Source organism: Sardina pilchardus, chromosome 14 (genome assembly GCF_963854185.1).
Source record: "Sardina pilchardus chromosome 14, fSarPil1.1, whole genome shotgun sequence".
Lineage (NCBI taxonomy): Eukaryota > Metazoa > Chordata > Actinopteri > Clupeiformes > Clupeidae > Sardina > Sardina pilchardus.
The window spans coordinates 18285903-18313885 of record NC_085007.1 but is presented as its reverse complement, the minus strand read 5'-3'; the positions used below and the strand labels follow the sequence as shown (position 1 = coordinate 18313885).

Genomic DNA, 27983 nt, shown 5'->3' with positions numbered 1-27983 from the left:
AGGACAAGACCCTGCCAGGTTTGGTAGTGTGTGTGTGTGTGTGTGTGTGTGTGTGTGTGTGTGTGTGCGTTCTCACCTTGCGGCCGTCACTGGCGTGGCAGTTGACGTTGAGGGGCGTGAGCAGTGCCATGAGCTTCTCTTCATTGCCGCTCCTGGAGGAGAGGCGTCCGCCACAGAGAAGACAGGAGGAGAGCATGCCATGCATTAACTTACACAACTACACTGCTCTGCACACAGAGGAGAAGCCACAACACAAAACACACACACACACACACACACACACACAGAGAAACTAAGGAAGAACAAAGACCACATGCACACACACACACACACACACCGTCTCACTCTTCACATACAGGAAGAACAAAGACCATACACACACACACACACACACAGAGGAAGAACAAAGACCATACACACACACACCACATCACATCACATCATATCACATCACATCACATACTGAGGAAGAACAAAGACCAAACACACACACACACACACACACACACACATCCCATCCTGGGTAGGAGAGAAGAGAAGAGCTCGCTTCCTACACAATCCATGCAGGCAGACAACAACCATACATTACATAAAGAGTGGAGCGGAGCGGAGGAGGGAAGAGAAGAGAACCGGGTGGAGGGACGGGGATGAGAGAAGAGGAGGAGGAGTGGTAGAGAGAGAGAGAGAGAGAGAGAGAGGGGAAGACAGGAAGAGAGGGGCAGGAGAGGAAATAAGTGGGAAGTGTGTGTGTGTGTGGGGGGGGGGGGGTTCCAAAACTACCTGAGCGTGCCAAAAAGATAAAGCAGCCGGCACAGGGCTTATTTAATGTGCCCCCCTCAAAAAATGCAGAGGTGGCTCACCTACAGTAAACAGCGGTGGTGAGCTGGAGAGAGTGTGAGTGCACCCTCAACCCTCATTAGTCTTCATTTGGGGACATTAGCCTCCAACGTGGCGCCCTGGTCACAGGGAGGGAGGAGGGGACTTCCACAGCTGTGCCTTCTGGAGCCGTACAGTGTGTGCCTGTGTGTGTGTGTGTGTGTGTGTTCGTGTCTATCCGATCCAGGGCATGCACACTGCAGGACTGTAAGAGTCCACTCTGCAGAGCCCAGAGCTCAGAGGTCAATGCAGGAACCCAGTTGAAAGGGAATCTGAGACCCAAACACCTGGTCCCACTGCGGTGGGCTTCAACAACAGGAGTTAGGCAATGGGAGGAGCCTCAACAACAGGAGTTAGGCAATGGGAGGAGCCTCAACAACAGGAGTTAAGCCATGGGAGGGACTTCAACAACAGGAGTTAGGCTGTGGGAGGAGCCTCAATAACAGGAGTTAGCAAATGGGAGGAGCCTCAACAACAGGAGTTAGGCTATGGGAGGAGCCTCAATAACAGGAGTTAGGCTATGGGAGGAGCCTCAACTACAGGAGTTAGGCTATGGGAGGAGCTTTAACAACAGGACTCCATAGGTGTTAGGCTATGGGCGGAGCCATTGGCTTGGAAGAGTTTCTGAGGGACGCAGAAATGTCTAACCAATGGGCATAAATGCCTTGGCCCCACTATTTATGCTCACATTTTTTCTGTCGTTCGCACAAAGCTTTCATGCAATGCAACAACAAGTGCAGCAGGGGCGTAAATCACACCAGCATTAAAGCACTGTTGGACTAGCCTCCAAAAATCCCTCGTAAATATCGCCCGTCTCCTTCTGCGGTATCACCTTCTGTCAAGTCACGGCGGATCCGAGCTTACCCTGGTTGCATCTGCGATGCAGTGGGAGCATCGGCGGCCGCGCGGAGGAAAAACACATTTATACGCGTCGGTCGGCCTGTGATTCTTATCGCGGCCGTGTACAAATGTCGGCAGCTTTGCTATCAGCAGGGCGCAGAGGCCAGCGGCCAGCTCACTGGCACATGCCTGGACGGCTATTAACCACAAGCCAGGACCTCGCTGGGAACATCCCGCCGATTGCCCCATGCTGTACGCAGTGGCAGGAGCTAAAATGGACGGATGGGTTTGGGGTGTGTGTGGCTAGTGATGATAATAAGAAAAAGAAGGCTGACTATTGCGGCTGGCAAACTAAGGAAAAATAGGGGCTTTCTGTTACTCCCCGGCATTTATCTGATGGAGCTCTGCAAAAAAAAAAGCTGATTAATTAATTCTGTCTCGCTTTGCCGTGCTCGCAATCTCTCTCTCTCGTTTCTCTCTCCCTCACTCCCGTATCACTTGGGAAGCACAGATAGGTGGCTTCGGTGAAAAAAGCGGAGATTGTTCATTTAGATGGGAGTCTGCTTAAGAGTAGGACGAGCCAAAAGGGCCAAAGCACAGGTTGTGGGAGAAACTGAATAGAGGGAACAACAAGAGAAAATATGAACACAAACCAAGAGACCAAAAAAAGGGAGAGAGTAAAAAATATAGTCAGGAGGCACAGCAAGCAGAGAGGAAGAATCCAAAAAATCCTGTCGGCTTTTTCGGAGCTTTCTCGAGAGGCCTGTGGATGTCTGATGTTGGCTCTCCTCCTCTTCAGCACATATCTTCCTTCACACACACCCACCCACACACACACACACACCCTTTAGAGCTGTGATCCCACCACCTGTCAGTCAAGTCACACACGTGCTCGGAGCTGACTGACTGCCTCTCTCTGTTTGACTGACCCCGGCGGTCTCTGCAGCTCTGACAAAAGGGCTCCTTCACTCCCACAGTGGTGGATGGGGAAGTGGGAGGTGGAGGTGGAGGTGGAGATGGAGGTGGAGGGGAGACCTACTTAACGCTTTACATCAGAAGACAAAAAAAAAAAATACAGAAGCCCCCGCGATCAGGGGCCTTCTTACTTAACGAGCATGTAAAAGCAAATTACAGCCGAGCCTTTGTACTTCTCTCATTGTCTTTTTCTCTCTCTCACTCTCTCTCTCTCTCTCACTCTCTGGCTCGCTCATTCTCCATCTCTCCATATTTCATCTCTGGTCTTTCTCTCTCTCTCTCTCGCTCTCTCTCTCTTTCTCTCCCTGAACGTCTTTGATGATCAGCTTGCAGGGAGGGTATTTCCAAGCCCTGTGCTAAGGGCTGCAGGAGGAAACAAGAGGACACAGAGAGAAGGAGAAAAAGAGAGAGAGAACAGGGAGGAATGAGAAAGGGAGAGAGTGTCAGCTGGGTGGCTGTTGGCACTTGGGCATGAGAGGCACGTCGCTCTCCCTCTCTCTTCCTCTCTCTTTCTCTCTCTTGCTCCCTCCGTTTTCACTCTTTTCTTGCTGCTGAGACACGCTGAGCCGCTGAAAGGCAAACGTCCGTCCATCCATCGCCGGGGCCGGCGCTGACCGCTATGGGTCGGATGTGTGTGCCAAGACAGGGGAGCCTTTGTGCGCCAGCCGGCATCTCCAGGCGTGACTTTCCTTGCGGCTCGCTCGCAACTCCGGCAGTCAGAGCCAGCCAGGGGAGAGGGAGAGAGAGGGAGAGTGCCTGGTAGTACTGCTAACATGCAGCAGTCACTGGGAGAAAAGTGCTGGGAAACAGCCCCCCCTCCGAGGAAAAAAAACCCTCCAGTGGCAAGCGGCAAACAGCAGCAATGCCACAACAGGTTGTGACGTGGACACTGGCGTGTGACAGTTCCGGTGTCAACGGCTCGTTTAGCCACAACAAACACACATCGCCGGCTGCGTGCGCTCGCAAACACCTTCGCATGTGAGAGCCGGACCGCAAAAACACTCGGGTCCCCGGCGCTGACAGCGATATCTGCGTTGTAAACAAACGAAATGGACGGCTCCCAACCCAACCCCCTCCTTCCAGGGGAAAAAACAGCAGACATAAGCCTCTAATCTTTAGCTGGCCGAACATTACAAAAAAAGAAAAAAGAAAAAAAAAAAACACAACCTCTGAGCAAACACAAATCGGACTATTCCTGGCCCTGCTGTTGCTTAGAAAAGACAAGCATGAGGATGCTAACAACAGAGCTAACACACAAACACAATACCTGTTGGGAGAACACCGAGGGGGACAGGGAGAAGGGGAGGGAGCGAGGGAAGAGAGAGAAGAAAGAGAAAAGAAGGGGGGAGGGGGAGAGAGAGAGAGAGAGAGGGGACATTTAAAGGCTTGTACTCACCTAGCGGCTTCCAGGAGTTCGTCCTTCTTGTATTCGCCTAGGTGATTGCAAAAAATCATGGTGTCAGAGGCGGGCAGGAGGAGAGAGGCACAGCAGCAGCAGTACGAAGCCAGAGCCACGGTGAACACAAACACACACACACAAACTCAGTCACACACACTCACGCTGTCTGTCTCTCACTCTCGCTGAGACACTCACACACACAACCATAACATCCAGTGCTGTTCCCCAGAACCAAACACACACACACACACAAGCACACACACACACACACACACACAGAAGGAGCGAGGCTAGCTGCTTCTCTCTCCCTCTGTTTCTCTCGCTCCCCCCCTTCTCTCTCTCTTCCTCTGTGTGTGTGTTAGCAGCGCAGCCTCCTTGTGTCTGAAGCGATGCGCGCGCGCTGACGTTGGGCAGCCCCTGAGCTCACAGCATCAGCACCATCCCTGCCGTCGCCGTGCCGACACAATGGGCAGGCAGAAGCATCGCACAGCGCAGCAGCGGCAGTAGCAGCAACGGCAGCATCCTTCCTGCTGCCTCCCCCTTTAAACTCAACTGAGCACCAACTCAACTCAGCGGCGCTCCGCCACGGAAGGGAAACAATTAAAAGCGCTCGCCTCCGACCGGCAGACCAGCGATCGGCACACACACATGGCCCCTTCTAGACGTACACACACACACACACACGCAGGCGCAGACAGTTAACGCACACACGTACAGCTCACGGCTCTGGCAACAAACCCCCCTTCCTCACTTCCATCAAACACACACACACACACACACACACACACACACACACACACACACTGCTTCGTCCCACCCCCCACCCCTCCGTGCTTATAGCAGAGAAAACAACAGAGATGGGGGGGAGGGGGGGAGGAGCCGTTGCTGTGGATAGCAGATGACAGAGGATGGGGGGGTGTGAGGGGGAGGAGGGCAAATAAATAAATAAATAAATAAATAAATAATAAGCAGATGAGATGATCCCACCCTCCGCCCCTCCCCCCTCTCGGCACTCGCGGCCAATCTGAGAGACGGCGCTCATTCAGCGGCCAGCTCCTTCCCCACCCCCACATGTGCTCCGGCTGCCAGGGGAGGGGGGGGGAGATGGCAAGAGAGGGAGAGAGAGGGAGAGGGAGAGAGATGGCGAGAGAGAGAGAGAGAGAGAGAGAGAGAGAGAGAGAGAGAGAGAGAGGGAGAGAGAGAGAAAGGAAGAGGGGGAGAGTGAAAAGATGCACAAAGACTAACAGAGACAGAGAGCGACAGAGAAAGAAAGGGAATGAAAGAAAGCAAAAGAAGGAATTCATGAAAGAGGTACTGAGAGAGAGAGAGAGAATGGATAAATGGATGAGAGAAAGAAAGCGAGGGAGAAGGGGAGGGAGAGGGAACAAGAGAGAGCATATCTCTAGATGGATTTGACAGCATGGGGGATTGACGGAGATGAGAGGGGGGGAAATGGCCAACAATAAAAAAGCAGACAACCAAAATGAAAAAGGAGTGATGAGAGAGAGAAAGAGAGACAGGGAGAGGGAGAGAGAGAGAGAGTGGGAGAGAGAGAGAGAGAGAGAGAGAGAGAGAGAGAGAGAGAGAGAGAGAGAGAGAGAGAGAGAGAGAGAGAGAGAGAGCGAGAAAACAAACCACAGAGGCTAAAACACTGAGGCTCCAACTAGAGCTGGGGCTTGTTTGTGTGGCGCCTTTTGTCTTGTTTGGTTCACCCCCAGCTGGGTCACAGCAGCCTGCATCGACATGACAGGGCTACTAACATCCCAGGGCCTCATTACACACACACACACACACACACACACACACACACACACACACACACACACACACACACAGATAAAGAGAGAGGGGCAACGGGGAGGCGGCACCCATCATGGGGTCCGTCCGGCGGAGGCCCGAAAGGCCCCACTGACCAGAGCGAGAGAGCAAGGAAGGGAAGTTTGAGGAATGAAAGAGAGAGAGTGAAGGAGAGAGAGAACAGAGAGACACAGAGGGGAGTTCTCGGTCTCTCGTTCTCCGCTAGCAGAACGAGCTCTCCGACTGAGAGGTGCTGCTACTAACGGGAGTCAGTTCCTTCAAAGGCTTTGGCAGCAACGATGCATTATTAAAACACACAGACACCCACACACACACACACACACACCTCATCGCTGCCCACACCCCTTAACCACCTAAAGGGACCACTCCCTTGCCTCTATTGAGTGTTGCCCTACCCTCCCTGCCTCTTCCCCCAGAGACACAAAGAACACACACACACTTCCATCACAACAGAACAAAACAATCCCGTCTCCACCTGGCAACCAACTACCCTGCAGAAGCACATGTGATAAAGATCACACTGATGAAGATGATGGTAATGGATGATGGTTAAGGTAAGAGGATGGTTAAGGTAAAAGGATGGTTATGGTAAGAGGATGGTTATGGTAAGATGATGGTTAACGTAAGATGATGATTAACGTAAGAGGATGGTTAAGGTAAGAGGATGTTTATACTGTAGTAAGAGGATGGTTATGGTAAGAGGATGGTTATGGTAAGAGGATGGTTATGGTAAGAGGATGGTTATACTGTACTAAGAGGATGGTTACGGTAAGAGGATGGTTATACTGTACTAAGAGGATGGTTACGGTAAGAGGATGGTTATACTGTAGTAAGAGGATGGTTATGGTAAGAGGATGGTTATGGTAAGAGGATGGTTATACTGTAGTAAGAGGATGGTTATAGTAAGAGGATGGTTATGGCATGCAGGTGAAATGGCAGCTCTACTGGGGAGCCTGCTGTAGAGCAACACAGGCATGGACAGGCTTAGGAAGCAGTGATTTAATGGCCGTCATAAATTACAGTGAGCCTGACTCCTTTAAGACCTGAGAGGTGCCTGCATTGTGTGTGTGTGTGTGTGTGTGTGTGTGTGTGTGTGTGTGTGTGTGTGTGTGTGTGTGTGTGTGGTGTGTGTGGGTGTGTGTGGGTGTGTGTGGGTGTGTGTGGGTGTGTGGCGCAGCAAGATCTTAAACTCTAATAGCTAAGGGCAGGGACAAACAGGACACAAGAAGCATTTTATGAAAACAAAAAAGGCTCTAGTCAATATGTGTGTGCACCACACACACACACACACAAACAGACACACACAAACAGAGAATCTTTTTCCTCTGCATCACCACCACTACCCCCTACTGCCACAACCCCGCCACAACCCCACCCCAACCCTGCACCCCGCGACCAGATGATATCGCCTGACACTGAGCGGATCTACTGCCTGCACATTGCTAAGTGACATTATTGACAAAGCGAGGGATTTTTTTTTAAGAAAAGAGAGAGAGAGAGAGAGAGAGAGAGAGAGAGAGAGAGAGAGAGAGAGAGAGAGAGAGAGAGAGAGAGAGAGAAAGAGGGGGGAAAAACAACAGATGGCACAGCCAACAAATCTAGAGGGCTGGGAGGACCATTAATACACAGGCTGCCAACTTTGCCAGCCTCTCCCCCCCCCCCCCCCCTAATAGAATCACAGCGCTATTAGCCCTATGCCAGCCGTCGAGGGTCAGGCATGGCAGAGCCGCTCCGCCCTGCCAACGGTGCCCGCTCCCCTCACTCCGGCCAGCCTCCAGCCTCCAGCCGCCCGCAATTAACTGCCGAGTTCACGGAGAAGACTCCCCGACTCTCTGGGAACGCTTACTGTCGGGGCACATTTGCCAGCGCGCTGTGCGCTCCCACAGCTGGTAAACAGTATACATGATTCATGGTCAATTGACAAAGCCAGCCACGTAGCCAGAGGGCAACATTCTGGGCATGTTTACTCAGACAGACTTGCGTGTTGTGCGCGCGCTGTGGTGTATATGTGTATGGGTTACTTTTGTGTGTGCGTTGTGTTGCGTGTTTGTGTGAGTGAAAGAAAGACAGAGAGAGAGACAGAGAGAGAGACAGAGAGACAGAGAGAGAGAGGGAAAGAGGGAGAGACCGTGTCTGTACATATGTCTGTGCTTATGACTGTGTGTGTGTGTGTGTGTGTGTGTGTGTGTGTGTGTGTGTGTATGTGTGTACGTGTGTGTGTGTGTGTGTGTGTGTGTGTGTGTGTGATAGTGCTGACTGTGAGGACAGAGAGGGCACCAGTGGTGTTTGAGCGCTGAATCTGGGATAGGCACTTACGTAAGCCCTCACTAAGATGCATGCAAATGTCTGCTTCCCCCTCCGGAGCAGACCTGCGTTCAAATTTACACTCCTAACTCATTCCCATCAAGTCCAAACACAGAGACACTTAGGCCGACAACATCGCTACAGCCTAACATGAAAACCTGCATTCTATTCCGTGCCATCCTCAGTGACTAATAGCATAATTTGATTTGGTGCGGTCAAATAACTATAAAATGAGTACCAAGTGCTCACCAAGGGTTGATGCAAGGTGATGATCATGCCTTCTGTTCTACCACAGCATAGTAGTAGAAATATAAATCTTGTACAAAGCTGCAGGTGGCAACAAAAATGGCCACCATGTGCCTACATTTTTAATTTTGCAGCCATTTCTTTCTCCAGTGTTTTTGCCAGTGACAACCGTTCCCCAGGAAAACACATTTCATTTTGCTGAAACTGAAAACAACGTCACACCATGACACAGCTCTAGATTAGCGTGTGCACAACTGTGGAGAGAATTAAAATAAATAAATAAAATAAACGCTTGAGGGACAAGTGTAAATCTATATGGATACTGGCCTTTGTTGTTGGCCAGCATACCTATGAAATACCTCAGATGAAACTACACTGGCCAAGCGCTGGATATGGCGCACATGGCCCTGACCCAAACAACCCATATGGCCCTGACCCAAACAACCCATATGGCCATGCTCACCCTCCCACTGGACATGTGACTGCAGGCAGCTGGCAATGAGTAAGGCGGTATATCTCGGTGTGCATGAGCATGGACATATACGTGTGTGTGTGTGTGTGTGTGTGTGTGTGTGTGTGTGTGTGTGTGTGTGTGTGTGTGTGTGTGTGTGTGTGTTTGTCGAGCAATTTTGCGCAAAAATGGTGCTACATACATTGTGTGTTCCTCTGTGTGTGTGTGTGTGTGTGTGTGTGTGTGTGTGTGTGAATGTTTGTCGAGCAATTTTGCACAAAAATGGTGCTATATACATTGTGTGTTCATCTGTGTGTGTGTGTGTGTGTGTGTGTGTGTGTGTGTGTGTGTGTGTGTGTGGAGTGGAAGAACTGGGATCAGCGATGCGGAGCAGTAAACATAACAGGCCTGGGGAGGCAGAGACTGACCAGCCTCTAATAGCCGAGCCACACATCAAACTAGCACGCCGCTTGGCATCCGCTCAAGTGGTCAGGGGAGAGAGGGGGAGGGAGAGACAGAGAGAGAGAGAGAGAGAGAGAGAGAGAGAGAGAGAGAGAGAGAGAATATATACACAGGCCAGGTCAGCTCAGCCCAGCTCAGTACGGTACAGCATAGCACAGCAACGCTCAACTCAGCTCAGCTCTGCTCAACACAGACTTACTGACTGAAGTCTGAGTGGAAGTGTTAACACGCGTGCCCTCGACCTGGCTCCCCTCACCCAGCGAACGGGGCCAAGGAGGAAGAAGGGAATAGGGGGAAGGAGGGATAGAGAGTGGAGGAGAAGGAGGAGAAGGAGTCGATGAAATCTGGGGACTTCTATCATCTTCAAAGGCTTCGAGATGCACTCAGAATATAAATTCACAAACATCAAAAACGCGAGAATGATGCGGGGTTTTTTTTTGGCAATGTTGCTTTTTAAACACCCCTCTAGTCATGTAGTGTTTCGTTTCTTGACAAACCGTACTGATGGAAAAACTAGAGTTAAGTGTGTAAGTGTGCACGTATGTGAGGGGGTAAGAGAGTGTATTTGAGTATGTGTGTGTGTGTGTACTGCAAAGGTGAGTGTGTATGTGTAGGGGAGTGAGTGTGTATGTATATCTTTGCATGTGTGTGTGCGATGGGGTGAGCGTGTTTATGTGGAAGCGTATGTTGATGCGTGAGGAGGTTACTAACCGTGTGTCTTGGGGGGAGTGTGTGTGTGTGTGTGTGTGTGTGTCTGATTAAAGAGGCACTTGGCACTTCTGAGTTTATCTGCTGCGGCTGCTTCCTCCACTGTCTGAGTGTTCCCTGCACACAGCCTCAGGTGGCAATGGCAGGCCTGTCCTGATTCCACCCTCATGCAAAAAGATGAGTGAATTAAGAGACCTGTGGAGAGCGGCTGACAGCCCCGTCGACAGATAGCGCAGAATAAAGCAGCAGGCTGCACAGAGACAACAGCAAACACTCTCGGTGGCACCAGTGGGTGCAACAAACTCCTGTCCAGAGGCCAAGGCAATTTTCCCCTTCGTGAACATGCAAGCACTTTTATTTTTTGCTAATTACTTTCGCCATCATTGTATCATAATCACCATATCCTATTTAAGGCGGGGGGTGGGAGGGGGGGCAAACCCAAATGCAGCATGCATAGAAATATTCCTGTTGTATGAGATAAGAATTAAGACGCCCCTCTGCAGAGGATGATAATGCAGAAAACTGCTGCATTATTGCGTTCATTTTTATGGGGCTGTCTTGCTGTATTTCCTCGAGCTGCTGCACACCACTGAAGTGCCATATCTTAATTAGCAGGGCTCCGGAGCAGAACGCGGAAGGCTCGCTGCTGGCCTAGCCGAGGGCCCGAGGGCCCAAGGGCCGGAGAACCGCAGGAGGGGAGGGGGGCAGAACCCGGAGGCCTTTCCCAGCAGAGGGCACTCCATCTGGGACACGACCCCCCGACCTCGCGCCGGCCGCTCGGGCCCTCCCCAGTGACTCCGGAACATCATTAAAGGCAGCAGGGTTCATCTCAGCGGCCAAAAGACCACAAGTGCCCAGGGTCCACTCGGAAAAGAGGGACTTGATTAACTTGCCGACCAATAAGGAGGCCATTTGCAGAAGATTAAAAAAAAAAAAAAAAAAAGTATGCAGTTATGACTTTGTTTAGCTAAGGAATTTTGTTTGCTGTACTTTCACCCCAATTAAGGCTTTTTTTTCCGTGTTTTTTTTCTTCTGTTTTTGAAAACACCAAGTCCCATTTCAGGGGACCAACTGCATCCCAAGCAATTTCACGCATTTTGATCCCGTCTTGCCCCCACGGTCACAACTGTAATATAATTACAACGAATTTCATTAGGAGGGAAGTTAGCATGCATATAATACAGCCAGTATTAGCATCACAGAGAGTGATCACACTGATTCTCTGATTTCCGGAAGATTCTATCCGGTCTTGATGGTCATTAATGCAGGCCAATGCCTTGCCTCGCCATCCACCAGTCTCCCTGGCTTTTTGCAATAGCCTATCTGTCTATCCAGCGTCTCTGGTTTATGACAGCTCCCCCACACAATTCCGTGTTGAGGAGGAAAAGGAATCATAAAAAAGTAATGTACATGGTGGCGCTGAAGCGAACTCTTTGGCTTCCTGACAGCTCCCCAGCTGAAATAAGAGCAGCTCACCTCTCCGGTACGGGGCACGGCAATTACAGCAGAGAGAAGAATGTGGGCAGCCTGCAGTTCAGACAATAGACGTTCAAACACACAGACACAGAGACAGACGGACGGACAGATAGACAGACAGACAGACAGACAGACAGACAGAGACAGAGAGACAGAGAGACAGAGAGACAGAGAGACAGACAGCAAGACAGACAGACCGACAGAGAGGCGCATAAACACACCCTCTTACTGACAGAGCTACTGTATTTACCCAATTGCGTTCCTAAGAGGATTAATAGATCGAAATTGGAGTATTTCTAGATAAGGGATGTTTTGGGGACAAAGGGATAAACATCCCTGTTCCCCTCTATCCATGTTGGCTAACATTTGCCAACAATGATACCAAATGTATCTGACACAAATACTGCCCCATTGAGCATCGCGTAAAAGCAATCGCCCATTCAGATGAACTGAGTTAGTTATTGTTATACACTGAATGAGGGAGAACTAAAAGCTTCCTCCTTATCTCCAGCTGGCTCACCTGCACAGGAAAAGGGCAAGACAGGAGAGCGTAGTAGCGTCTGGAGAGTGCTCTCCACAGCAGTGAAGGGGAGGAAGATGGATGGAGCCTCTGAATGGGTGTGAAGGCCTGATGATTGCTTCACAGGGAGCGCAATTTAGACAAACACCCTGGACCTCCAGTTAGGGGTCAGCGACTCCAAATGGGAAAGTTCTGGGTTGTGCTGCCGGCCACTGGAGCGAGAAGCCGGAACATGGAGAGTCTGTCTCTGACGACCAGCCTCAAGAGCTGGTTCTCTGGGGCAGTAAGAGACTGTAGGAGTGTCTCTCTGGCTCTGCCCTGTTTAAAAGGGAGCCACAGGAGCAGCCAAGGACCTTTTTTCTTGGTGTCTCCTCCTTTCCATACCTAATGGAAGTCACCTGATCACCATCCTCACAAATTATCACCTAAATCAAACGTGTTTAGGTTCAGTAGGATAGGGAGAGATGGGATTCATGCAGTAAGAAGGTCCTCCTGGACACACCAAATGAGGAACATAGTGTAATAACTTAGAAGTCTGGGGGAACAATAGAAAAATCTACTTGATTTCTGACTTTTGTCCCTTCTGCTACAATCCTTTTCACACAAAAGTTTGCTTCTCTTTGGGCCGCATATGACGTTTGCATGAAAGTGGCAGAACATAAACCATCAAAGGCTGTTCCTAACGAACACAGAGAGCCAGCAGACTGCTTAACCAGTAAAACAATCTGATTTAAATAACACACACAGTTCTTCAAAACTGATTTGTCCCTCTCAGCGCCAGCGGTAAATGGTCTGACAGGTGGACCGACATTCCAGGAGACAGCTGGGGCAGGTAGCCTTGGCTAGTGTCCTGCATAAACACCTCGGCGACTGGGCAAACATTGTTTTCCTCTGCCCCCCCCCCCCCCCATGCTCCATCCGCTGGCTCTGGAGAGTATTGCGGGGAAACAGATGGCCATTACATGAAGACAAATGTACTTGCTTGCTAAAGCGTGCCCGTGTTTGTCGTAGCGGGCACCAACCCAAAGTTTATCCGAGCGCCTCTCGTCGAGGAGGCTACACAGTGGAACAACCTCGCAATCCGACGAGCTCGTCCAACAACACAGCCATCAAACCCTCCTTGCGGTGTTTCAGGGACTCCCAATGACTATGACAACATAAAAATCTCTGCTGGGTAGAGTTGGTACTGCGGGAACTAGTGCATTGGGATGCTCCCTCTTCCGAAATGACGACAGCTAGTTTTTAACAAAGCTCTTTACTGCTGACTGCGACAAAATACTCTTAGCAATACACAGTGCAACTTAAGCACCAACAGCGCGCCATTATCAGAGATACTTCCTGCAAGCGTGCCACTAACAGACACATAAACAGAGAGAAAGTCCTCTAATGAAAACAGGACCATGTGCAATGCATTACAATATAGGCTACTCTCGTGAGTCTTTAAATAGCCATGTGCACTCCCCTAAACAACTGCTCCAACTCAAGCATGAGCAGTCTCAAGGTGAACCAGAGTCCACAGAAGGCTGCTCTTTTGCTCCCTCCCCTTGCCTTCTAGATTCCTGCTGACTAGGGGTAGCCCCATCAGCGAGCTCATTATTTTGTGCTCTGTGTGTGTGTGTGTGTGTGTGCTCTGTGCTCTGTGTGTGTGTGTGTGTGTGTGTGTGTGTGTGTGTGTGTGTGTGTGTGTGTGTGTGTGTGTGTGTGTGTGTGTGTGTGTGTGTGTGTGTGCCCCCCTATATGAGCCCACCGCATCCCAGCCCTGCCTACCATCCCTCTCACAGGCCGCCCAGCCATGTGTAAAACTAGGCAATTACAGCCGGATGATAATGGCCACCAAGGGCAACAGATAGCACAGGAAAGATGAATCACTTTCCTCTCCATCAGAGGGACTGGAGAAAAACATCAGTGAGAGAGACGGAGAGAGACAGGTAGATAGATAATGGGAACAAAAGAAAAGTGAAATGGAGAGAAAGGGGAGGGAAGGGAGAACACAAAGACAAAATGGATATTATAGAACAAAGACGAGGAGGGGGAAAAAAAGACAGAAAGAAGGACAGAAAGACTGTACGAAAGACAGAAAAGGACAAGAAAGGTGATGAAAGAGGTGACAAGAGAGGCTTTATGAAAAGAGTGAATGAAACCAAGGGCGGTGGAGAGAAAAGTAGGAAGCTCTGTTTGGAGGAGTCAAGCTCTCTGGCCCGCTCGCACCATCTCTGCTCCGTCACTGGGAAGGGTGTCAGCAGGCTGGTTACCTCCATCAGTGCATCCGTCTGCTGCTCTTGGCACCAGGGCCAGGCTGCACGAGGGGGGTGGAGAGGAGAGAGACGGAGAGAGGAAAGTAGAGGAGAGAGACGGAGAGAAGGGTGAAGTAGAGGAGAGGAGAGGAGAGGATGGGGGAGCGGTAGAAGAGGGGGATGTAGAGGAACGGATGGAGAAGAGTAGATGGTGAGAAGTCCAAAGGAAAAGAGAAGGAGGAAGAAAGACCAGCACGGAGAAGGGTGAAGTAGAGGAGAGGAGAGGATGGGGGAGCGGTAGAAGAGGGGGATGTAGAGGAACGGATGGAGAAGAGTAGATGGTGAGAAGTCCAAAGGAAAAGAGAAGGAGGAAGAAAGACAAGCACAGAGAGTAGGTGAGAGGAAAGATGGCGAGAGAGGAGGAGACGAGAAAAAGACAGTGAGAGGAGAGAAAGGAGGGTGAGGAGAGGAGAGGAGAGGAGAGGAGAAGGGAGAAAAGATGGTGAGAGGAGAGGAAGAGAAGGAAGAGGAGAGGAAGAGGAGAGGAGAAGAAAGATGGTGAGAGGAAGAGGAGAAGAGAAGAAAAACGGTGTGGGAGGAGGAGAGGAGAAGAAAGATGTTGAGTGGAGTGGAGAGTAGAAGTGGAAAGGTGGTGAGAGGAGGAGAGGAGAAGAGAGGAAAGATGGAGAGAGGAGGAGAGGAGAAGAGAGGAAAGATGGAGAGAGGAGGACAGGAGAAGAGGAAAGATGGAGAAGAGAGGAAAGATGGTGAGAGGAGGAGAGGAGAAGAGAGGAAAGATGGAGAAGGCTCCAACAGCAGGCAGGCGGGAAAAAAATGACTCCTCACCACCAGGCATCTGCACGTTCTCATGGCAACCGCGTGAGTGACGGCCGAGGCGATGAAGATGGATGAGAGCGCGCGGGGCTAAAATCTCAGCGCTCCGCGTATTCATCAGCCAGCCAATCGAACGACAGCCGCCAGAGCCGCGGCCTGTAATCAATGGGCTGTCAGAACGGAGGACGGCTACGAATCAGCCACCGTCAGACAAATGACATCAGACACACCTACAGACAGAGCAACACTCTCGCAAATATTAAGTGATGTAGTCACCGGTTGCTAAAGTCAATGCCGCAGGCCCTTCAGGGCCATCCGGAAAAAAACGAAGCCTTGTTTTAAGATTAAAAAGAATTTCTAATTCCAAGGCAATTCCAAGAAAACATGTTTGATTGAAACAGCATCATGTGGCTCTATTTTTTCTAAAAGGAAATCTGTTGTTTTTCATTAAAGAACATTGATTTTTCTTGCCCTATCTGAACTTCAGCAATGCTCTCCCGCAAGACACACATAGACACACCCACGCAGACCCATGCTTTTGTGAACATGAAACATCTCGAATGAAGCATTTTGCACACATCCACAAACAGAAGCATGTGGAACTCCAGCACAGATGCTTCAGCCCAACACCTGTTTCCCCACCACAGCTGGTAGCACCCGGTTCAGGTACGACTCTCGTTCAGGTCTCTCGCCTCCGAGCACAAGCATTAAATTTAGGTGCAACAACAAACGTCGAAATGACTTGCGCTCTGTTAATTGCACTGAAAATACAGGTGAGTCATGAGGTTTCTGATGACGTCAATGCTTGAAAAAAAAAAGAATAACAACATTTGGCGCCGTTTGATCGTTTTTAAAGAGGGGATTAGAATTAAGAAAGACGTGTCTCTCTCTCCAGGCACAGGGAAGGTGGGGGGAATAGCGGGGGAAGGAGATGAGGGGCCCTGGAACTTTCAAGCCTGGCGTTAAAAAATTGTCCGAGACGGGAGTCTTCTTTTGGCCTGACAGGCTTTAGCTGTGTGACACAAAGGACAGGCCAGAACTCCACCTGGCTCCAGAGATTAGAGCTGCCGTGTGTGTGTGTGTGTGTGTGTGTGTGTGTGTGTGTGTGTGTGTGTGTGTGTGTGTGTGAGAAAGATAGAGAGAGAGAGAGAGAGAGAGAGAGAGAGAGAGAGAGAGAGAGAGAGAGAGAGAGGGGAAAGAGATAGTGTATGTATGAGTGTGCGTGTGTGCATGTGTGTGTATTTGATGAGAGAATCAGCTGGATACACTACATTCCCAGCTCCACATCCCTCAATCTCTCCCTTCAGAATTTTCTCACATTCTTTCTCTCTCCCTCTCTCTCTCTCTCTCTCCCCCCTCTCTCGCACACAGCTCCAGAATACGCAAACATAAACACAGGCTTCGTGTGTCTCCAGCGCTGTCGTGGGTGTCTCGCCCACCCTCCCCAACAGCAATCATAATCACAGCGCTGCACACAAACGACACTCCCCCACCGGCCTGTAATATAGCTGCAACATGGGCATGCAAAAAGGGATTATGTTTTTCCCTGCAATAAGAGGTTTATCCTCCTCATGCAGGGTATAAGAGGAGACTTTGCTGATCTGGGGTGGGGTGGGGGTGAGGGGGGCGCGGGTTGTGTGTGTGCTGCTGGTGGCAGCGGCAGCGAGGATGGAGGTGGTGGGGTGATGGGGGGGTTGGGGTTGGGGTTGGGTTAGACCTATGCAGGATCTGGATGAAAGGGAGGAAGCAAAGGTGCAGAAAATCTGCTCTGAGGAGAATAGGAAAGGGAATTAATAATGGGGCGGTGGGGGTGGATTGAAAGGAATTGGCGTTTGGTAAAGTCCCCGTCTATGTTCGCGCCGCTTTGTGACGGGGCGAACTCATCTGGCTGGATGAATGAGCAGACACTAATCCAAAGGAAGGCCCGTTTGTTAGGAGGGGAATAATACGGCAAGGTAAGCGGGCGCTGTTATCCAGCGCAGACTATTCACAGCCAACTTCTAATCATTAACACACACACACACACACACACACACACAGTCTTACACACAGACAGACACACACACACACGTACAGACACACACACAGGCAGGCAGACAGACAGACTTCCTTTGCTCGGTCTCCTCGCTTTTCTACCAACCCCCTCTCTCTCACCCCTTCGCCACCTCTCACCTCTTTCTCTTCTATTATCCATAGTTCTCCAATCTTTCCCTGTTCAATTGACCCCCCCCCCCCACCCCCTCCTTTAACACGCAGTTCCTCAATCGCAAGCCATGGAGATGGGTGAGGGGCATTCAGGCTGGCACCGCTCTGGGAATTGGCACTCATGGGCACAGAGGGCCCATTGACACCCACTTCTGCTTTGCGAGCAGCTTACAGCGCAATAGGTGAGAATATGCCCATGGTGGGGGTGGGCTGGGGTTGGCAAGCACTCGTGCCAGTTTGCACAGAGGGCGCCAAGCGTCCAGTGCGGTTCAGTAGTGCCCTGTACTTCTCCCGTGACAACCTAAATGTGTTTGGCAGCCTCAAGCACCTCTGATTTCCTTCCTGTGATCACCCGAGCGTCTACTAAACCTCACCTCTGATTGGACAATCCCAAAAAAACCTTGCTTCTATCTAGATAACTTCGATCTAACTACCTGCCTGTACTGTAACTATGATAATAAAACAGTTCTTATATCAACAGATCTTAGTCAGAAGTTAGAAATGTAGGCAAAGCTGAATTCAGCTGAGGAAATTCCAGGAAAACTTTCTTGATAGGGAAAAAGAAGTCTCTTAAACGCATAACATATCTACAAAGGCAAAAGACTGAGGTCCATACAGATAATGGCCCTTTTGTTCCCAACAGTAGTCTTCCTTCCACACAAACAGTATAAACACAAACAAATACACAACCCACATACCCACTGGGGGGCACTGTGATCCCCATTACCATGCCAACACACAGCTTCCGTTCAGGCACAGCATACACTCCATCTCTCTCTGCGTACACACACACACACACACACACTCTAAGGCTTATGATATCTGCTCCCGGGGCAATTAGCTCTGTGTGCCGCAAGAAAAAGAGCTCTCCCTAGGGACCACTGTGGCTTTAAAGTCGGAGCCTGGCTGAGCCTGCACCGCACGCAGTCCTGCATTAGATGCCTCTCTTCCCCTCGCAGGTCTCACAGGTCCGGCCCCCAGCCATGGTGCTCCCGCTGGAAACGGAGGAGCCGAGAGATGAGCCGTGCACACTAATATCTGCTCTCCCAAAGAAACACACACACACACACACACACACACACACACACACACACACACACAGGCTCTTTTCTGTAAGCACACAAACGTCCGTGGAAATCTATTACTGAGGCAGAGCTAATCAGAACAGCAATAAAAAGGTAGGAATTGGGGAGAAGAAGGGAAAAAAAAACTACAAAAAATTACCCTCAAGCCACAGTGCAGAATTAGCCAGGGGAAATTGGAAAGCGTTCTCTAAAAGAACGGGTGTCACCTGAATCAATAGTCTATCTCTTTGCATCATTCATGTGAGACCCTCTCCTTACGATGCCAAAGGTATGGGAGGGAGGGGGGACTGTGCTCAGATTCCTAATGTGAAGTCTCGCCCCGGCTTGCTGAGGAGGAATATTCTTTGGAGATAAAGAGGCAAAGGAACAGAACAGGAAGAAAAGAAAATAATAAAACTTTCAAATTTAAGGAATGAGACTCCTTCCTTCTCACCCCACCCCACCCCACTCTCTCCTTTGTGCGATGGGCATTGTAAATGCTTTCCGTTCTGCCGCCGTGTTTGGCGTGTTGACTCTTAATGCTCGCAGTGGCCTGCTTCTTGACCTTGAAGGCGCCCTCTCTACGGTTAAATAAATCTTTGATGAAGTGGCCGTTAAATGGGAGGCAACATGTCAGACAGAGCTTATTACCTCAGAGTGGGTCCCACTCACGGCTACTGCAGGCTTGATTACAAGCTCTTCCTCAGACCACTGTCCGAGCTAAGAGCATCGATCCAACCTTGCATCCCCCAATCCCCCCCCCCCCACACACACACACACACACACACACACACACACAAACACGAAAAACCAAACCTCCCTAACCAAACCTCTCCCTTGCCAGAACACAGCAGGCAAGTTCCTGCATACCATTAAGTGAGGTAATTAATTGGAGTTAATGTTGCCTAAGATGGCCTTTTATTCAAAGAAATGCCTCTTCCATGGACGGCTATTAAAAACAGACCTGAAGAGTGCCTCATCAGCGAATTTAAATAAGCCTTTAAGTGAGGGCGCGGAAAGAAAGGAAATGTGGTTTTATCCGATCGACGAGGTGAAAAAGCAGAGCAGAACGATGAAGCGATTCGAGGCGGGCGGAAAGTGTCATTGAACATTTCTCTTAGCGTAAACTGGCCATGTAGGAGTGAACTGTGTCAAGCTCAAGGGCCGACAGGTATGGATGTGTGAGGAAGTGAAGGACAAAATAGGCCGTTATCAGTTTTTGGTTGAGGCCAAATTCACGGGCAATAGGCGATACTATGATTAAGCAATAAGCCCCGAAAGGCCGTGCTTTATACCGTATAATCGAACAGCTAAAGGGCGTTGTTAGGCACGATGCGAAGCGGAATGCCTAAAACCCCCTTAGCTGTTCGATTGTACAGTATAAAGCACAGATTCGAGTGGCTTACTGCTTTTTTAAAACGGTTACTACGTTCATGAAACAAAGGAGGCACAGCAACGGAAAAGCAACGATGTATTCATGGCTAATCATTCTTCCGCCAAGAAATATATTCCCTCCATATGAATGGTTGCCATGCAACAACGAGACGCAGCCACTCTAACTTTTGTGATTACGTTTATCGTGCTATATACAATGGCATCGAACGCGATTCAGCCAATCATAATCAAAGACCGGAACTATCCGTTTTAGAATCTTTTATTAAAACCGGAGAGTTCTAATGGACAGATCCTGGACAGGTCTGACAGAAAAGGCCATTCCAATTCTGCACCAGTCCAACAGTTTTAGACCTTGCCCAACTACACATGGTGTAATACCCACTTTTCAAACCCAAGGACGACTTAATCCATGGTACTGGCTAGCCTATGTCACAAGAGGATATGAAACACCTACACAGGGGGATAAATTATTCAATAATAAACAGTCTGCCTTGGATGTGGCAGGAACATATGGACTGAAAGAAGACCCTGCTCCATTGCCTTCGTCATGCTGCCAAAATAGCCTCTGATCAATGACTAGCGTCTCCACCGGAGTGCAACAGCCACTTTATTTCAGGAGATCCACCGGAAACTCGAGAGCAACACCACACTCCACAAGAATGCTAAAAATAGAGGGACACCTGAATGCCTCTCATATCCTTGAAGGCCAATTAATACAAACTTTAACGAGTTGTGAAATATACGATGCATTTAAGTAAATTCATAAACAACTGCTGTCTGAGGAGCTGTTTTTTTTTTATCACATCCTGGATTAAGCATCAATACATTTTAAAAGCCCACTATATAGGCGTATGCTTGAGTAATAATGAGGTCTGAGACCTCCACATTAATATAGTAAATTGTAGACTACTTAAAATACAGGACTATCTGGTGTTCAGGAAAGTTCTAAAATAATTGGTGGCCTGAGAAGCCCTCGGGAAATCACATGGGCAACCTGTCTCTCCCCCACTACAAGAATATTGTCTGGGTAGTCTGGCTACTGTTTGCGTCAATCAGACGATGACGTTGAACCACTGGCCATTTTTATACACATGCATTCCAGAAGTGATGCGCCAGACAGGGGTATCGAATCGGCTGGTCAAAGTTCATCTCCCCCACTGGGAGGCCTAGCCTTCTGGTTAGAGGTCATGGACGGAGTTGGGGCCGATCGTGGCCAAGGTCCCACACAACAGACTGCGGAGCAGACAAGGCTGGCACCAGTGGGTGGTTAGTGATTCAGCAGAGGCAGTGCATCATTAGCCTTCCGGACGCCTTCGGAATATCTGAACAGTTTTGCGGTGCCCATGGTAAACAATTAGCTAAGTCCCCTAAGCAAACATGCCTCTCATGGTGTTAAATTTACAAGCTACCACATCCATTACTTGCCTTGACAATATTCACTTAACAAAAAAAAATCAATGCATTGTCTAATGTATTTCACATAAATTCTTCATCATAATTTGTTCAATCTTCTTGTTAACGACATAGGTTAATACATAAGCAGTCACTTTGATGACAGCTTCAACTTTTCTGAGATAATACCTTCTCTGACACACCAGAAAGGTATCAGGTAACAAAGTCAATGCCCAGATCAATGTCTTCGTTTAATTGTTTCAGTAAAACAAAATCTTCTGCGCAAAGGCTAAGCTGCTAAATAATGCAATGACTACTTAGAATTTGCCTTAAATCTCATCAAGTGGAAAATAAGACACTTCGGAGTACAGAGAAACAGACCGGGCTGAGCATCAGACACCTGAGGAGACTGCCTGTCGGTTGCTCCAGTGAGCCCTCCATATCGACTGTCATTTGCAGTAAGTAAGGGGAGAGCGAACAAAGCACTATTTTGTTTGCATAATATCTGTACCGACTCCTCCACATTGTTTTGCGAGGCTGAGGAGAGCAGTGCCGCGCCAATGTTTAAGGCCGCCGAGAGACAAGAAAACAGCAAGGCTTTTTTTTTTTCTTTCCCCCAAGGCATTTTTACCTCACAGAGAAAGAAAAGTCGGAATCAATAAGTTATGCATCCCTTTCTGATTTCCTCCAAGAGGAGGGAGTGGGGTGGGATGGGGTGGGGTGGGACGTGAGGGGGGGGGGGACGGGAATGGAGGACAGAGATATTTATTATTCCGTACCAACTGTCATGTTCCCTGCTAGCTGCTTTTTAAGGGAGTAAAAGAGAGAGAAAATAGCAACAACTCAAGACTCGAGAGAAGTAGAGCTATGCAGATGCCACTTTGCTCTGACATGTCCCCGGCTCTCACCGATCGCAAACCTCCTGATGAAGGACACCGTATGTCAGCTCTCTGTGTCAACAACACAGCACTGATACAGCAGCGGACTCCACCAACGACACACCGAGGGGACTCATTCCAAACACAGCCACCTTATCTTTAATTTATGCACTGGCTGTGGGTAGTTGTGGTCGCGGCGGCGGCGGTGACTGCCGTTGCTCCGGTGTGGTGTTTATATGCCGTTAGCGGCTCTCTCGTGGCTTTGATGGTGCATCTTGTTGACTTGTAATGAGGAAGCCAAAGCCTGTTGCCACGGTAATGTGGAGAGCCATCATTATAGGGACACGCTGTCATCCTCTAGCACGAACACGGGGACAGATGAGATGAGTGTTTCCTCTCAGAGTCATGAGACACACACACACACACACACACACACACACAGAGAGACACACAGACACACACGCCTGACTCAAAAACGACAAAATGCACACACACATAGGCCGTCATATCTGACTCAAAATGACAAGGGGATTGAGTCATAGTCTGTGTTTACATTCACCCAATCAAACTGCCAGCGCTGTTTATTGAAGGTTGGATGGGTGCCTAATTTACTTTGAGGGTCGAGGCCAGAAGGCTCCTTTAAAGAAGGTGAAAAGTTAATATTTATAAAAAACTAGCACCATTTTAATTACGCCATTTAAATTTAACAGGAGTTGTTCTTTTCTCCCCTTGAGGCAATTGCACACTGCAGAAAAATGAATGTAACGCCACATAAATGAAACAACATATTTCAGATGTTGACACTCATTAATTTTCATAACGACCTCAAACATACAGCATAAACTCTCCAACAGAACGAATAAATCTTTTCCATATGCCATTCAGGTGACAGGATTATACCAGCTGAGGAGGTGGACGGCTTTAATCAGTGGCCAGTTTCCTGGCCAGCACAAGGCGTGTTAGTGATGAGATGCTCGCACAATTAATCTTTTCACCCCCAACACTTCCCATCAGCAGGTGCTGTCGATTATTTTCCCCCCCAGCTTCGCCCCCGGCTGGTGGGCTAAAATAACCGCCCTGAAATGCGGGCGCCTCGTGGCATCATTGCGTGGCACCATGCATGGGGCACCATCGGAGTGAAATTAAGGTATGGCTCCGTGTTTGCTATGACAGGACCTCGGATGAATCACGCGCCTGTGCATCTAGCGGAGAAGGGGAGATGGAGGGATGGAGGGAGGGAGGGAGGGAGGGCCATTAGAAAGGTGGCGATGGCTCCCGCTGGGCTGAAATAACAACAACCTCTCGCTCAGAAACACTCTCATACCCTTTACAGCGGGACTACTGCAGTCTGTGAAGATGGATCAGGCCAATTTGCAAGACAATAAAAAAAGGATGCCCCTATCTTCCTCCATTTTATGAAATATTGAAAGCCGAAACACTGTCTTATGCCTTATTAATAGTGTATGCACATTCAAGGCTTCATTGTGCTCCTATCAATGTCCTGCCACAGAAAAAATGATATTGAGTTAACACAGAGGACGTTGAGCAAGGACATTAACAATGGATATGGGAGGGCTCCTCTGCTATAAACGCGACTCAAAATGAACAAGGGGTGACGAGTGTGATTAAAATATTAATGATCTTTAGTGAGTGTGAACGGGGGGGGGGGGGGAGAACACGAGGAGCATATCTACAGACAACAGTGCACCCTGGGAACGTGAAACATGGGGGGGGGGGGGCCCAAGGAGAAACAGCTCCGTGATTCGCACACATGACACGGCGTTCACCTCAGACCTAATTATGCATATCTATGCAAATGCATGTATGCCACATATTTACCGGAGGCTAGCAGGAAGCTTTTGAGAATTGCACTTCACGTTAAGCACATGCTAAAAAGCATGAAGTTCACCAACAGCTGTGGCTTTTTCTAAACACCACCCCTATGGGGAGAATTCCTCTGAAGACTTGTCTGAGTGCCAGACAAATCCACAATATATCCCGACTGCCTTCTCTTAACATGTGCAAGCTCAAGATGGGTGAGCTGAACGTCTGGTCAGTCTTTCCATCCTTCTCATTCGAGCCGTGGACAGAACAAGTATCGGCTGAGGAAAAACTCAAGAAAAAAAAAAAAGCTGCCCCTGCGGTTACAATGAGCCATAATTCTGAGCTATTTGTCTGAGAGGACCTGAAGAAGATATCAATGAGATTAGACAAGTTTTTTTTTTTTTTTTTTTTAGGGCTCTTTCGGGCCAGACTCCAGAGTGGCTCCCAAAAACGTTGGCCGAAATGAGGCTTGCTGACATTTTACTGAAGGGAGCACTTAAATTGCAAATGAGCGGTTATGACAAAAACATAAATCTCCTGGACGTGGCTCAGTTGGGAGAAGACAGCGAGATTTAATGGTCAAACTTTTTTCATCCTTGACCCTGGCAGGCAGAGTGCCCAACTCATCTTCTGGATAGGGACAGATTTAAGGGTCTAAAAGTGATGGCAGGGGGAAAACGTATCAGAGAAGCTAAAGCTGCTCGTCGTATATCACACGTTGATACACGACCCCGGAATACCTACCGTTACTACGCTCTCTAATGAGTAATGCATCTGACGTGCTGGGCATCTTTTGATGCACTCCACCACAGTGGGCGAATACACAAAAGAGAGCATCTGTGCTCCAGCGGAAGCTTTAATCTATTATTTGAAATGGGGAAAAAAGTGCTTCAAAGACAGTGCCACAGGTAACTTTGCCACATAAAAAGGCACTGGGTCTTTTCTTTTTCCGAAATACAAAGACTGGCTTAATACATTTTTCATTGTATGTTTTCATAACATCCTTGTACTAGCTTCCAATAGCTGGATGGAATAGCTGATGGAATTTGAAATAAAAGTATGAAGACATCATCCGTATTGAATAATGAGAACGATCCATTGTGATTTCTCATGATTGGCTCTGGCTCTGGCTCAGCAGAGAAGGGCTGAACGAGGGTTTTGTCTTCCGAGAGGTCGAGTACGAGGGGCGGTTCACAGGAAAATGCCCTTTGGTTGTGACACTTGAGCAGAGGATGAGAGAAGTGCCACAAATCTCTCAACAGGGGAGGAGAAGCACCCCCCTCCACTCACGGATGACGGCGTCCGTGTTTGTTTCTATTGCGCCGCATCTTCCAATTAAGCCCACTGATTTAAAAAGCGTGCGGTAGATTTAATTAAAAGATTGAAGCGTCGCTCCAAAGGGGGCTAGCCGAGAGTGCACTTCGACGAGGGAGGCAGATTCATTATTACTTGCACGCCGCCTACCCCCCATAAAACAATGGACAAAAAAAATAAATCCCTCTCTCTCTCCCTTTCTCTCTCACTAATGCAGAGATTGTACTTGTCTGGCCACCATTTCGGATTCTGGGGGTGAATTTCAAAGCGCAGAGAGCTTGAAATTGAAATCAGACCAGACCAACTGCAATCTGCAAGGGCCATAATAATGAAATAGTGCCTTATTACGGTTTCATTAAATCATAATGAAGTCGTCGAGAAACGAAGCAGCCTTGGCATACTCACAGCGGCTGCCGTTCTGCTGAGCAACTTCTGTCGTTCAACATTTAGGAGGTTTGCTGGAAACGAGGGTAACTTGTTTGCCGTGTAACTTTCTTTCTGGCTCTCTAAAGTTTCCTCGGTAGGTTAGGGGGCACAAGAGGGGAAGCTGTAGCCTGAGAGCCCGGAGCCCTATTGGCCTTTGGGTTTTAGCAGAAGCGGAACAGAATGTTTCTCGCAGTCTTAGACAGTGTGCAGGAATTTCGCACACTTCTGAAAAATGCATCCTCGGAAATGCAAGGAGCCCGGGCCTTTCTCCCATAGAGAATTGCATCTCAGGGCAGACGTGCTTAGGATAAACAGAGTCATTTTTCTCAGGCCCCCCGAAGAACCCCCTGACAATCAGAAAATACAAGGGGCATGTTTTTTTTTCAGGCAGAGGCTTGACTAAACATGCATCACCAGGGAAAAACAGTAACAAGCTATTCCTTTTAGTGTCGTTCTAATTTATTCTGATACTTCGTTGTTCACAACACAGCAAGCCGTCATAATAAACAGAGAACTATTCAGATGCTCAAAGTGACTGGCATAAAAGCCTCTAGACAATATGCATGGAGCTTGTAGTATCTGTAAGTATCTGCGAAAGCTAAATGATATGGTAGGTCGTGAATTCTTGAATCACAAACACCAAGTCTATACACTGCTGTTGATGTGTGACAACCTACTCTCGCTCTCTTCCTCCTTGAGAGCTGACATATTTGAAGGTTAGGGCGTTAATGATAACGTCTTGTACGCCTGCTTTTTTGGTTGCTGACAAACAAAAGAACAGCTTCTGTGCTAGTGCATCCTTCTTTTCAGGGGAGCTGCTCGTAACCATTATGTGGCATATAGGTCATCACCACAACTCCTGGAAACGGACAAGAAACCCATTAGACCTTGGGACTGTATTTCATATTTTCTGCTGTGACCTTTTCATAACATCTCGCAATCTTCACTCTCTGGTGCTGGTTGGCTCTTGTGAATGTGGTCATTTTTCACATGCATTCAATCCCATTCACATCACACCAATCTAGCAAATCAAAGCTAGCTATTATGTTGTGCCATTATAATGGTATATAGCCTTGGCATCTATTATGCAGAGATCTCTTAAAAATCGAAAATTCAGTCCCTTTCAGTGGAAAATGGGCTGCCTAGTTTAACGTTATTAAGCTGTAATGACAAAGAGAATACTTTAAAAGTGCACTGGCATTTTAGATGTCCTGCCAGAGTCTTCCTAACCTTGATAGGCCGTGAGGTATTTGACAAAATAAACGACCGATGCCGTTATTGGCAAGCTTCTTGCCAGGCTGCCAGACATAACATGGATTGCTCGCTCTCCAACCATCCTCAAATGATTTGCTGACTGACACGGCCTGAGCTGCATCACCGCGACACATGACTGACTGCTGCATCTTGTGCTAAGCATCAGAAGCACATTAACGCTCTCCTCCCCTGAAGCTCCCTTTTGCACCATTTAAATTAGCTGGCAAGAAGTGCCAATTACCTCCAATAACCTTCCTCTGTCATTCACAGGGATGCATACAAGTTTCAGGTGCGTTCCCCCTCTGAGAGTCAAAAAAAAAATCAGCTAAAGCGAACAGAGGAGGCAACAAATTACCCCGAGGGACACGCAGTTGCGTGAAACAGAGGGGGTGAGATGGAGGGGGGTATGTGTGAGAAAATGAGAGAAAGAGAAAGAGAGAGAGAGAGAGAGAGAGAGGGGGGGAGAGAAAGATAGAGAGAGAGAAGCAGATAGGGAAGCTGAAAGATGTAAAGATATGCAAAATATCTGGTGGCAAACTTGAGAGCACTTCAGCGTAACTTCTATCTCTCCTTCATCTATTTATTTATTCCCCCTCCCATCCTGCCTGCTGCTGGATGTGGGAGCTCTGTTAACACTCCCCCCTCACCATACACACTCTCTCTCAAACACACAAACACACACACACACACACACACACACACACACACACACGCAAATGCACACACGCAGTGTTCCTTCCTCCCAAGCCTCATCGCTCCCTGATCTCTTTGCTCGCTCTCTGATCGGCAGCCAAACCCACCAAATGCATGCTCCACTTCCCCCGTCAAATTAAAATGGCTCGAAAACATACCATAATCTTGTTTAGATTCCACTAGTACACAAATTAATTTTGAAATCATGCGGAAAAGAACGACACAGCGGGGGAAATAAAAGCTAGTAGCTCGAATGTGCTTAAGTCTCAGTACACGTGATAAGACGATAAGGATGTTTGTGGGGATGATGGTACCGTTTGGTTAAGGTAGGTTGAGGTTTGTTGTTGCCGTCCAACAAAAGACTCACCAGGGGACCTCAACTGCCAGTTGTTTCC

The 27983-nt window shown here is 48.7% G+C and overlaps 1 protein-coding gene across 1 annotated transcript in view; it reads right to left on the bottom strand.

Annotated features, from left to right (window-relative positions):
* tnksa (tankyrase, TRF1-interacting ankyrin-related ADP-ribose polymerase a) overlaps positions 1-27983 on the bottom strand; it is a 107301-nt gene that overhangs the window by 59521 nt on the left and 19797 nt on the right. The window contains exons 4-5 of the mRNA XM_062553923.1: positions 4088-4124; positions 77-152 (exon numbers count right to left, since the gene is read on the bottom strand). Of these exons, the coding sequence (XP_062409907.1) occupies positions 77-152; positions 4088-4124 (113 nt within the window). The remainder of the gene's footprint in view (positions 1-76; positions 153-4087; positions 4125-27983) is intronic.